The following is a 13,876-nucleotide window of genomic DNA, read 5'->3' on the forward strand; positions in this document are numbered from 1 at the left end:
TATTTTATGAGCCCATCCAATGAATAAAAGGTACACCCCCCCTCCCCCGAAAACAACATTGTAAAAGATAAAATAATTCTTTGAACAATTTTCCCTTAACATAGCCTTTTTAAATCAAACGTGCTTTTGTCCGAACTACATATGTTTAAGATAACTGAATTTGAATTTAGTTCTACACCTGGTACAATATACATTTATGTATCAAACCAAATTTTAAAGCGAACAAGTCCGGTAAAGAAAAAAGTTTTGCCTCATTTGGCATGAATCTATGTGAAAGTTCGTACATTTACCGATACCCTGCGGATTAGTGTTGAAACTTAAGAGATACAGCAGGAAAGAAAGATTGAAACAAAACCAATCTTAACTAGGGTGAAGTTTACGACCAATAGTAAGAGGAATTAACAGATTTATTTCATAATATATGAAGTAGATAAAAAGCTAACACAGAATTTATGCTTGAATGGAATTAAAAGTCATCTCATTATTAATCCAAATGTTAAATTATACAAGTATTTAGTTTAAAAATTAACTGCCAGAAGTTCTCCCTATTTAGTATTGGAGTGTTGCGGTTACTAAGTCTCCTGTTAGTTAAAAAATGATAAATCAGACAAAAGTTGTTTAACTTGTTGACTAAATAAGATCATGAATTATTATTGTTTTATACATATCACACTCCTTGTTGTAAGTACACACATACACAGTATTATGTGTAAATACGTGTAAATGTGCGTTAATGACGTTTTGCCACCGAGGGGGGGGGGGGGGGGGTATAAACCACGTGTGTTCTTTTCACTCTCTACCCATAGGTTAGGTGTCAGTGCTCGCTAACACCTCTGTCATTGCCGAAATTTCGAAATTCTTGTAAAATGCCTTGTAAATTCTTATACTAACGTTTAATTAAATTCGATTAATCAATTTATGATGCAAAATTTTAAGATAACGTTGTTTTATCGCTTGTAAACAATTCCCAAATTGTTGATTTTAATCAAAATGGACCGCCACCCCCGATTTTTACCGTTATCTTATCTACATTGATCATTCTAATTCTTTAATTCCGTTCCGTTTCGTTTTCCGTTCCGCGTTTTAGCAACACCCTAATGGCTGCAATCCCTTGGGAAGACTTTGCTTTTTTACCGCACGTGAAATGTATACCTGTACAGATAACAAAAAAAAAAACAAAAAAAAACAAAAAACAAAAAAAAACAAACAAAAAAACAAAGACAATGAATTGATGAAATATGCGAGCTAGACTAGATTTCGCCTCTCGGCAACTTGACAATATTACCCCAACCACCTCTTCAACCTTTCCTGCCATTTGTAGGCTAGAAGTATTTTGCTTGGTTAAAAAATAGGGTTACATCATTTCAATGACAATGCAACAGGGAGAAGTCGTTATAATCACCGGGGGGAAAAATCTAAAGAGATATCTCTTTTTGAAAATTTAAAGAGATATCTCTCTAACTGAAAGAGATATCTCTTTTTACATCGATAGAGAGATATCTCTTTACGCTAGAGATATCTCTTTCTCTCTGAGAGATATCTCTCTAGCTTTGAGAGATATCTCTCAAAGGGAAAGAGATATCTCCCAAGCGTAAAGAGATATCTCATTTGCTTAAAGAGATATCTCTTTTGTTTAAAGAGATATCTCTTTAAACAAAAGAGATATCTCCCTAGCGTAAAAAGATATCTCTCTAACTTACAGAGATATCTCTTTAACCAATAAAGATATCTCTCTTATTTAAAGAGATATCTTATTTTATGAATAAATAGTAAAAGGGCTTGCATTAGGCCCGTGTGTCGTTACGCTCATCTAAGTCACCCTTGTAATGCAGGCCCACGCTGGCCGCCATTGGTGTGTTGGAAGCACTTAGGCATTGATATTTGCTCTATATTGGGACCTTCACTCCCGAAATTCCCCTCCCTGTTTTATTATTTCAATGTGCAAAACTAAACTTCATATAATTAGTTACATGGATTTTATGTCTATCATATCCATCTTTTTTTTAAATTCCCGATGCCATTTTGCATTTCTATTAAACTCTTGTACACTGGTTTATTGGGAACCAGGGTTTCTATAAATTGCATTATCTTTCACCTTACATGAATTAATACAATCAAATTTATCAAAAGACAGGATTAGATAAAGTAAGATACAAATGAGATCTTATTTGTAATTTCTGGTCTTTCATTAGAGCAACAGAATTTTAATTTTAAAAAGGTATCGGTTTCAAAGTACAGATTAAAGTGTGCATCATTAAGGACATTAGCTCAATGCGAGTTTCCCTCGACAGGACAATGAGGAGGTTAGCAAGATTCCAGCTCCCAATGACCAGGACATTGAGGAAGTTAGAAATAGTTCAGCCCCTCTTGACGGGACAGTAAGGAAGTTAACAATTCCAGCTCCCTTTGACGGGACATTGAGGAAGTTAGCTAGATCCCAGCACCCAATGACCAGGACATTGAGGAAGTTAACTAGATTTCAGCTCCCCTTGACGGGACAGTAAGGAAATTAGCTAGATTCCGGCTCCCCTTGACAGGACATTGAGGAAGTTAGCGATTCGAACTCCCCTTGACAGGACATTGAAGAAGTTAACTAGATTCCAGCTCCCTTTGACGGGACATTGAGGAAGTTAGCGATTCCAGCTCCCTTTGACGGAACATTGAGGAAGTTAGCGATTCCAGCTCCCTTTGACAGGACATTGAGGAAGTTAACTAGATTCCAACTCTCAATGATCAGGACTATTTTTCTTGACCAGAACGTTTGCCTTGAAATCGACATGATAATGACGAGATTTATTATCAAGGAGCTTTGCGGTCTGTGACCGCTTTTGTTACGTGCTAATGTCTTGTTGTTTGCCTTGAAAAATGCAACGGAGCAATATAACAGGAAACTGAACGTGTACATCTATGGAGGAACGTACCTTCCGTGTTCCGATATAGCGTCCTTTGAGAAATGTCTAAACTTCCAATTCTTACGTCAGAATTCCGACTGAACACCAAAAAAAGAATGAAATACGACGAAAATAAATTGTAATGAAAATAAAGATCGGTAAAGTTGGCTACTAGTAACCAGCTACTAGTAAGTGGTGACTTAAAAAGAGAAAAGTTGGCTACTAATAGGCAGCTACTTGAACCAGGAAAAGTTAGCTACTAGTAGCCAGTTACTAGTAGCCAGCTACTAAAAGTAAGAAAAGTTAGCTACTCGTAGCCAGCTACTACAACATATAAAAGTTATAATTACTGATAGCTCGCTACCAGATAAAGGTTAATGAGTTTGAAAATTATTATCTATCAGATTTATTTCTAAAGAGGACGAGGAGTCGTATGAAATTTCATGCTCAATTATCCCCAATTACATAACGTTGCAATGCAAAATACGAATAAACTTTTTCAACTGAGTGTTTACTTTAAAAGTGATACGGATTGAATTCAGACCTTCAATCATTTGATATACATGTACCATCCATTTTGAGATATCTGCTACTTTTACAATTTGATTCGAGTTACCCTGAAATTTCAACATAAGTGTGAATACCGTAAGAAACTTTATGTTTGTATTAGATATCTGACGAATTTACGACTATACATATGGCAAGAAGTGATAGATGGTGTTTTGGTACGCCACGAATATTCAGATATCGCTCTTTAGGAAATCAGTTACTTATACATTTTGATTATCGGTACAATGAAATTTCAAGATCCGTGTGAATACCATAAGGAACTCCGTGTTTATATCATATATTTAACTAACTTACAACGATACGTATGGTGAGTAGTGATATTGGGTATCGTGATATGTCATCAATTTTCAGATATCACGCTTAAGGAAGTCAGCTACATATACCTTTAGATGGCAGGTAAACTCAAATTTCAAGTTTTTCGCAAATATCTTAAGGAACTAGTTTGTATTGGATATCTGACTAATTTACAATTATCAAAGTGAAGAAGAGTGGTATTAGGTATCTTGACATGCCATAAATTTCCAGATATCACGCTTAAGGAAGTCAGCTACTTATACCTTTTGATTCCAGGTAACCTGAAATTTCAAGTTTTCTACCAATATTTTAAGGAACTGCTTGTTTGTATTAGATATCTGACTAATTTACAATTATCAAAGTGAAGAAGGGTGATATTAGGTATCTTGATATGCCATAAGTTTCCAGATATCACGCTTAAGGAAGTCAGCTACTTATACCCTTTGATTCTTGGTAAGCTGAAATTTCAAGTTTTTCATAAATATCTCATGGAACTCTGTGTTTGTACTAAATATCTGACTAATTTACAATTATCCACGTGATCAAGACTGATATTAGGTGTCTTAATATACCATCAATTTTCAGATATCACCCTAAAGGAAGTCAGCTACTTATACCTTTTGATTGCCGGTAAACTGAAATTTCAAGTTTTTCATAAATATCTTAAACAACTCCTTGTTTGTATTAGATATCTGACTAGTTTACAACTATCCATGTGAAGTGGAGTGGTATTAGGTATCTTGATAGGTTCTTTAAGATATTTATGAAAAACTTGAAATTTCAGGTTACCTGGAATCAAAAGGTATAAGTAGCCGACTTGATTCTTAAAATATAGGAGACAATACATGTATATCACCATGTCCAGTTTGACCCTGGCCCATGTGAACTCAAAATCAATAGGGGTCATCTACTCCTTATGATGTACCAGTGTACCAAGTTTGATGTCTGTCAATCAAAGGGTTCTCAAGATAATGAGCAGATAGTATTTTCTCCATGTCTAGTTTGACCACGTGACCTCAAAATCAATAGGGGTCATCTACTCCTTGGGTTTCAAAGTTCGATGTCTGTCAAGATACTGCGTGGACAGTATATTCATAAGTCTAATTTGACCCTTGACCTCCGACCATGTAACCTCAATACTTATAGGGGTCATCTGCTTCTTAGGATGCATCAATGTTCAAAGTTTATGTCTGTCAAGCAAAGGATTCTCAAGATATTGAGTGGACAGTTATTCTTATGTCCAGTTTGACCCTTGACTATGTGACCTCAGAATCAATAGGGGTCATCTACTTCTTAAAATGTACCAAGTCTAATGTCTGTCAAAGGATATAGAGTAGACAGTATCTTCTTATGTCCAGAGTAAATTGTCCCTCAACCTGAAAATCAATAGGGAACCTCTTCTACTCATTACCAACCCACATATGAAATATCATTATGATCAAGTGAATGGTTCTCAAGATATTGAGTGGACATGTGGTCTACTGACTGATATACTGATAGACAGACTGACAGGTGCAAAGCAATATGCCCCTTCTTTCAAAAGGGGGGGGGGGCGCCAATAAGAAAAAACAACACTAAACTCAGTTTATTTTAATCGTTTATTGACTGGAGATTGGTGTGAGGTGATATTGATGGGAATGATGTTTACGGCAACTTTTTTTCTATTGCTGTCTTCATACAAAAATATTTTGAAAAGTTTACATTATTCAATTCCTGCTACTCATGATTTTCTCAGTCTTCCTCACAAAAATGCAAATAAACCATTATCATTTTCTTAAAAGGGAATTTCATGATTTTACCTCCAAACAAAATTTATAGTATTCAAGAATTAAAATGGGTGCAAGTAAAATTAATATGAATTAATGAATTGTTAAATCATATATGAAAACTATCAGTGCAAAATCAAAATTAATAGATTCTTCTATCCTGTAATCTGATATGAACAGGGTCCATTTGTACATAATTTTATGCCTTACTAATTTCTTGTGCATTTCTTCAAAATGGTTTTCTTTCAAACTGAAGGAAGAAATCTACATTTTCTACATACTTTTGACTAGACAAGACAGATATTCCAACCTTTAAATAGATGCATGTGTACAAAAAGATGCCAAACACAAAACAAATATTGAATATTCATGTGCATAATTTGAATGATTCTTACAGATGTAGTGCATAGGGTATACATTACTGGAACAATCTATGGGAGTTATGGTGTTGAACACAGGACAAGTCCCATTAGTTTGAATGGGACACAGAGATCTAACTGCTGACACAGTATATTGTCTTAAAAACTTAAATCTGCTAAACGTGCAATATGAATTGAGATCAAATTTTGTCATGTTTTGGGACACTGGTCTTGCATACTGACTAAATGTTTTGTGAATTGCAACAAAACATAAATTATTTCAAATCTACTGTGCACAAAAGTTAGTTCCTTATACATTCAAGTCATATTCAATTAGTTATATGAAGGCATTAAAGAAATATTCAAATGTCCCCCACCCCCTACCCTGATCAATAGGCTGTAAAAATTTATATGTATATCTGATTTATCTAACTTACAAAATATATCATGTTGGCCATAAAAATTGTCTACATTTAAAAATTCTGGAAAGATTTGCATAGCCAATTAAACAAAGGCATACGATTAAACAATAAACATTTTAAATTCACATTCACATGTCATTCATTGTCAAAGTGAAGAAATATCTTTCAAACCTGTATACATTCATTTCCACTTTAATTATCTTAATCCTGACTTTTCTACCTTTCTAAACGTAAATTATATACCAATTAGTATTAAGATTACTATTATAAAATTATTAGTATTACCAGTACGCCATGGAAGACAAAAACCCATTAGTTTAATACTAGCTGATGAATAAATACTAAGGTTTTTTGTCTCAGTTATGTAAATAATGCTTATTATATACGGTGCAGAAAATGAACATAAATATTTGAATATGAATAATTATTAAATGTGTTTACAACAAAAAAGGGGACAATGTTCACTGTACCATGGCTTATAAAAATAGACCAATGACTAAATGAAGCAATTTTACAAGTATTTCCAATTAATATGAAGAATATTGTATTTTGTTCAGCAACAATATAGCATAGTAGTCTTTTTATTGCATGACAGCATGCTCAGCACACCACTATGAAACAATGCAAGAATTTTGTAAACCTCCCTAAATACAAAGAAAAAAAAAACCATTTAGACACAAAATAACACAGACAATTTTTTTTTGTTCTTCCAGTATGATTTCAAAATCCAAGTACAGAGCTCATTACAACAGACATAAAGCATCTGATACAAGTGTCATTTCATTCAGCTGTTAAAACAACAGTGGGCAATAAAACAGAGTAAAATTAATTTCGTCACTAAAATGTTTGTTTACCAAATCAATTCTATAAATAGGGAAGTGGTTTAGAACGATATCTTGGAAATAGTATAGACGCGATGGCAATTCAAACTTATTTTCAGTTTTTGAGAATTTTTTTTTGGAGAAAGTGTTATCTTAATGTATTGAATGTATAACGAAAGGATAATGAACAATTTTGAATGACTTAAATCAAAATAAATATCTATTGTTGAATAATGATGAAAGTGAAGCAGATCAAATTCAAATGATTAGAAGCTGATCCTTTCCTCTTGAAGAGTTAACTGCCCTTTGTAAGAATAAAAAAAAATCTATTTTCTAAAAATATGTGCAATAAATGATTAATTTTATTTCATATTTCCACAAAGAGAAAGTGTAAGTAACCTTTTACTGAGAGATTTGTATGAAAATATAATTTCTGTTAAAAATATTTTTAATAAAGCAAGCGCTTCCCATAGACTTCAATGTAAAATTCTAAATGAAATGAATCAAGCAGTTCTCAAAATTTTAAAAATTCCTCAAGTGGGTTATTCTATTTGATGAACCTTCAAAAAGATACCGAGAAAAATCTCATCATCCACTTATGAGATATGAAATATGGTCGTTATACATTGAATACCTTAGTAAACATTAACTAAACCCAATAGTAAAGCTACTAATTAAGATGAACGTGAAATAGTTCACATTTTTTTTTTGTACAAAAGAGTTAGAACACCAATAAACATTTATTGAAAAAATATACGGCCTTGTGAAATCTTGTTTTGTTGCCGTTTAACACTGATGTCACGTAAAATTAGGGTATTCATCTTATTGTCAAAAACAAACATTTACCAAATTCCTCATCAGCTTCTCTTTCTTCTTACCATGATCTCTTTAAATAACATCCATTCTGTTAAATTACATTCTCTTCATTTCAAGTTATTTATTGTTTACATCATTTGGCAACATGTGTGTCATTAAATACTAACTAAACTACAACACAGTAAAAGCAGAATCAACAAAAAACACAAAATTTAAAAAAAAGTAGTTTGATTTTTAAAACCAAAAAAAAACAGAAAAAAAAAAACAATATAAAGTTTTCAATGGATTTGTAAAGGTAAACAAGAATTAATAATATACAAAATGCTTTCTCTTTCTCAACCAAAATTCTGCATGTAAACAAAAACTGCAAGCATTAACAAACAAGAGTAAAATATTGTCAGTATATAGTATGACTTTGACACAGTAAATAATAAAACACATAAAACATGAATTCACAATCATAAATATATATTTTTTCAACATTTTCTTTTTGACACAAAAATAATAAAAATCTATGCTAAATTCCTGATTTCGATTTCTTTGCCACATTCCACTATCCATAGTAGGTATCAAACATTTCCAGTGGCTAATGCATGTAGAATCCTTGTCCATAGGTCTTTACGACAGGACTTTGACCGTCTCAGACTCTGAAGAAGTTCTTGAAACTGGACCAATCCCCCTGGGGTAAGGCAAAAGGCATTCCTCGCACTGCAGATGGTGCTGATGAAATCGTCGTAATCGGACTGGTTTATGTGATGTATTTTCTGATGAGCGCATTGATTAAACCTAAGAAGAATAAAACATCAAGATACTGGTTTTGTTGGATTACTATCAACATATCATAGATGTCCTTTTTTCTGTATGGTAACATAAAAAGTTCAGCTATAAATTGTCAAATCCATCCATGATGCATATGATAAACACTGAAAGACACCCCAAGCCTGCAAGGACTAACTTCTGTGATCTTAACAACTCTAATGCTCAATGCCTAAAATAAAACCAGTTGGAATATTTTCTGAGGCAATAATTATAGTCAAAAAAGTCTACATATTAGGGGTGTTGCGATAACCTGATATATCGATGCATACCAATATTCAGCTGTTCAGCGACATCCAACACAGAGGACATTCAAGACAAAGTCATGCTTGACAATTAATAATTAAGTCGGGATCAACATACATTAAATGTAATTGTTTATAAAACAATGCGAGATTGAGTTTTCTGGGAAAAGAAAAGGGTACAGAACATTTTGACCTGACAAATGAACAGTAAAAATGCTACTCGTTAACTTTGCTTAGCATTTTGAATTTCTAAAACCAACACCATAAACTAAACTTAGTAGACAACAAGAGTACCATAAACAGTACATAATACACCCATGAGAAGGTTATAGAGGGTGTTTTTATTATATGGTGTTTGTTTTGTGACATTGATTAGCAAACATGGCAAAAATGCCAGAAGTTGTAGAACTTTAATGAAGTTAGTTTCAGCCATCATCACGCTGTGACATACTCTGTTTTGTAACATTTAAATAAGAGAAGGTCAGCAATATATTACATGGTCTTTTAAATTTTCTTATCTATTCAGGGTAGCTTACTCGATATAATAAAGATGCAGACAAAGAGAAAGAAAAACAGACAGACAGACAGACCAAAAATACACCCCCCCCATCTTCAATCTTAGGTGCCTAAGTTAACATAATTATAACTACGTTTAGTATTCAACAGAACTTGAATACTCACATATTGAGGCATTTCTGGATGAGTGGGTTGAGGATATTAGATCTCATGTGGTTTTGGACAACAGCAGGATTACTCCTGGCCAGAACGTGGGCTGCTTCAATGGCTATATCATACAGCACAAAGGGGCTCACCACAGCATTCACTGCACTGGCACAAAACTGCTGTAGATAGTTGATTCCTGAAAAACAAACGATTCAATCGTCTTAAGTTTACAAGCTATTAAAAAACTTTGCTTTTCTCTTCAAATTGGGTGTGTTACACTTTGGGAAAATTTGGTAAAAAAAGAAAATGTTAAGCCTGATTACCTTCAATGAAACAAAAGCTCATGCTCTGCAATTTCTACTGAAATTCACATTATTACTCACTGAAGATTAGCAAGATGTATAAAGTCAAGATTACCATTACCTCTCAAGTTTTGCTGTGCAGTTTGCATTCTTGTGCTTTGTTAAAAATTTACATTACTTCAGCAAAAAATTCAGTGAAAATTACTGTATAAAATAACAATACTGCTTGGTCAAAATACGATACTCTGCACACCATTCAGAAGTACAGTTACAGTGTATGTAAGAAGACAGAATAATGGTAAGTGTCCACAATTTCTTGCAAAACCATGAAATATTTTTTCTTGAAGCTGAGTTACTTAGTAAGTACACATGTATGTACAAGCCCTACTGTAAATGACTAAAATATAAAGTATTCATAGTTCAACTTTCATGTAGGATAGCTTATCCAGGATAGTATATTTATCTTAACAAATATCCACTCTCATTTAAAAAAGAAAAACTTACCCAATTTGACAGCAATCCCTAGAAGCCATTTAACATCCTCCCCATACGGTGGATTACGAGCATATTTCGTCTGTGGTCTGTCATCATGGACTCTTCTGGACAAGGTCTCCAAAGCCAGCATTCCAACTCTGAAGGAGGCCATGAGATAATTCAGCTGTCTCTCATTGTCCACATGAATGGGCCCGTTATGTGCCTGTGCTGATCCCTGCTGGGGTGGACTTGGGGAATTAGATGATACTTCTACCAAAGCCTCCGCCTGATGTATCGGCTGGAGGGTTGTGCCCCCTGCTGATGAGGAAGGGGGACACTGAATGGGGTTTATCTGGCAATGTGAATGTGGAGGAAACACCTGAACTGCCGTACCTAGGGGCCGGAACTGTGGGCCATTTGTAGAATAGACATTGGGAGTTCCTTGAAGTTGAAGGTTGTTGAATGGGGGTTGAGTTTGGTACGGGAAGGTAACATAAGGATGAAGATTATGACCATGGATGGGGATGTGTTGTGGGGTAAACTGTTGACCAAAGGGTGGAAGCTGCTGGACATATCCTATATGCTGGACCAGAGCTTGATGAGGTAGCTGGTGGTGATTGGCAGGTGGAATTGTGTAGGACAAAACCATAGGTTGGGCTGATAAGGTGGGATTAGCATGGGACATGACTTGATTGGATACTTGATGATTTGAAGATGAGGACATGGGAAGAACTTGAAGCGTCTGTGGACTTTGCCTCTCAGTGACCAAGGAGGAGGAATTAGAATTGTCACCATCAAGATCTGCATGAGAATGATTGTGAGAAACATTCGAAGCCTCTGTGGATTTGGCAGCCTCTTCAGATAATTCGAACCACTGCCTGGCCACATCAAACAGGACCTCGGGATAAACTCCGCCTCCTTTGGCTGCACTTTCTACAGCCAGACAAGCTCTCTCTAACATGTCCCTGCTCTGTTCCTTACACTGGAAGATGGCTCTCTGGACTTCTGAAGGGTTGAGAGCCTGAGCGTGTGGAAGGCACGACAGTGCAAGGTCTGCTGCTGCTCTCACCATGGCTGGATCCCGCCCTCTTGATGCTTTGTCGGCCAATGAAGCAACCTCTGGTGGTGTCAGATGGCCTTCCCATGTGTCAATCAAAATATTGATAGCAATGCTTCCTATATCTATGGCTTGACCTTTAAAGAAAATGAATGTTTACATGTACATCAAATCATTTGTCCATTTTTATCTTCTAAACAAATAAATTTACAACAGGGTTCTCCATCATGGGTTAATTGTGCCATGCTTAGACTTCTAAGAGCCATGCAGAGCTGCCAACATTATGAAATGGAAAATAGTAAGGCGAGGCCCCCTGCCGCTGGAGATCTTTTATGAATAAAGATATCACCTGAGCAATTTTAGGCATACTTCAAATCCAAACTTAATGAATTTAGACATACTAATTGTTATGCATTTTACAACTGCAGAAGGTCAAATACATCTTTTATTGATTTTATTTTCTTGGGTATAAAACCTTGTTACTTTAGTATACTATATAATTTTACAGTTACTGTGTCAGTTATTATGGCAAGTTTTTTAATGTCATTTTCCCCGCCGTGAAAAATGTTGAAGTTTGTCAAACAGATTGTACACTTATCATACAACCCCCCCCCCCCCCCCCTTTCTGACTTTGAAACGAATAGATGTTTACAGTCTACTTGCATGTTGTTCTTTGAATTACTGGCTCTATTAGGTTTTCTTCTTTGGGGGAGTATTGTTGTTATTTCCATCAACACATGTCTTGCGCTTAGTAGCAGCTGCCATGTTGTTTATTTCAAAGCATTAAAATGATCAAGATTTTGTATACATATAGACTGCAAACAAACGTAGTAACGACTATGGTTTGTTTCTTATAAAAGTAAAAACCAATGACGGACAGCTCTAAAACTTTCGAAATGTCAAATAAGCAAAAATCGGAAGATATATAGTGAAATCGTAAGGCGTATTTTCGGCCCTAAAATCGTAAGCCTTACGCCAAAATCGTGAGGGTTGGCAGCTCTGGCCATGGATACGCGAGGTGCACCATGACTGAATTCTGTGTGTGCCATAGTAGAATTATTGTAGTAATTAGTACAGCAATTTATTGCTTTTTAATCTTATTCTTTTTATTTTTCATTAATGCCATCAGGTTTACTCAACACACTTGCACACGCCAGTTACAAACCAAAGAAAGTTCATTAGTTTTACAGATGTCAATTGACACACATCAGATCTGTGTAATGTTTAGAATTTGGTTTGCACTAAACCCTTGAGGGATTTTTTTTATCCTTCTATATCTTCTGAAAATACCATTCCTGTCCGATTTAATAAAAATTATGTCATAATACATGTAACAAGTAACCAACAATCAAGAATTAGCTAAGGTCACAAAAATATGTAGAATTATTCTAATGATTTAAACAAGAGAAATTTACCCAAAAGAATTATGTACAAAAATAATAATTTATTCAGAATTGATCTGCTCGACCACGTGTGATGATGAAACATGATTAATCAGCATTTGTAACGAGTTCCACCTTTATCCTCCATCTTGTAAATCTACACTATAAATGACAAGTCATAATCTATGTTACATTTTGCCACCAGCAATCATGGCTGAACTGAAATGGGCTGTGGTTCATCTTCATTCACTTTCCTCCATACATTAACCATTTTGAAATGTGGAGAACCCTTTTCAATATATGCTATATACTGTATCTACAGACTCACTCAGTCAGAACTGCATTTCGTTTTTAAAATCAATAATCACTAACCTGTAATCCACGACACGTGAGAGGAGTAGGTTCGGGACAGCCAGTTTGGAGACACACAGTTGTTGAGACCTAAGGCGTACACACCAATCTGGAATGCACACAGATGCAGGTTCCGATGCGGTCCAGTGGTTGTGTTGGTACTGGTAGGCTGTGTAAACAGTGAAGTGGAGCTGTTCCCTCCGGCTTTGCCCAGCACTGTCTTGGACAGCTCAAACATGAAATGGGCTATAGCTTCACTTGGCTGGTTAGGCACTGTTGGCATCATCCTGCTCTTACCTTTGAACCTTAAACAATCAATCATCAATTGTCCTATATTGGTCAGGATTCCAAACTCTTGCAGAGACATGTACATGTAGGCAGATATTCAGTTTATCTGGATATTATCATAGTAAACAACTGCATGCAAAAAATATATATTCTCAATAAAGGTCCAAAAAGCATCTTGCAAAATATTCCATTCCTTAACACCCACTGAAATTTTTTTTGAACTACATAAAACACTAACCTGGTATTTTTCACATTTGGTGTATTACTTCTGGATTCTAGAGATAACTGTTGTGACCTGATGATCGGGGTGGGCAGGACTCCTGGTGGGCTACAAAGACAAGACAAACTCAGTACCGAAC

The 13,876-nt window shown here is 35.1% G+C and overlaps 1 protein-coding gene across 1 annotated transcript in view; it reads right to left on the minus strand.

Annotated features, from left to right (window-relative positions):
* Nucleotides 1-5,339: 5,339 nt before the first annotated feature.
* Nucleotides 5,340-13,876, minus strand: part of LOC125670051 (zinc finger SWIM domain-containing protein 8-like) — a 34,463-nt gene continuing 25,926 nt past the window's right edge. Inside the window, exons 18-22 of the mRNA XM_056162238.1 lie at nucleotides 13,756-13,845; nucleotides 13,251-13,534; nucleotides 10,470-11,633; nucleotides 9,682-9,859; nucleotides 5,340-8,725 (exon numbers count right to left, since the gene is read on the minus strand). Of these exons, the coding sequence (XP_056018213.1) occupies nucleotides 8,509-8,725; nucleotides 9,682-9,859; nucleotides 10,470-11,633; nucleotides 13,251-13,534; nucleotides 13,756-13,845 (1,933 nt within the window). The 3' untranslated portion in view covers nucleotides 5,340-8,508. The remainder of the gene's footprint in view (nucleotides 8,726-9,681; nucleotides 9,860-10,469; nucleotides 11,634-13,250; nucleotides 13,535-13,755; nucleotides 13,846-13,876) is intronic.

The sequence above is a fragment of the Ostrea edulis genome, chromosome 4 (assembly GCF_947568905.1).
Source record: "Ostrea edulis chromosome 4, xbOstEdul1.1, whole genome shotgun sequence".
Taxonomy (NCBI): domain Eukaryota; kingdom Metazoa; phylum Mollusca; class Bivalvia; order Ostreida; family Ostreidae; genus Ostrea; species Ostrea edulis.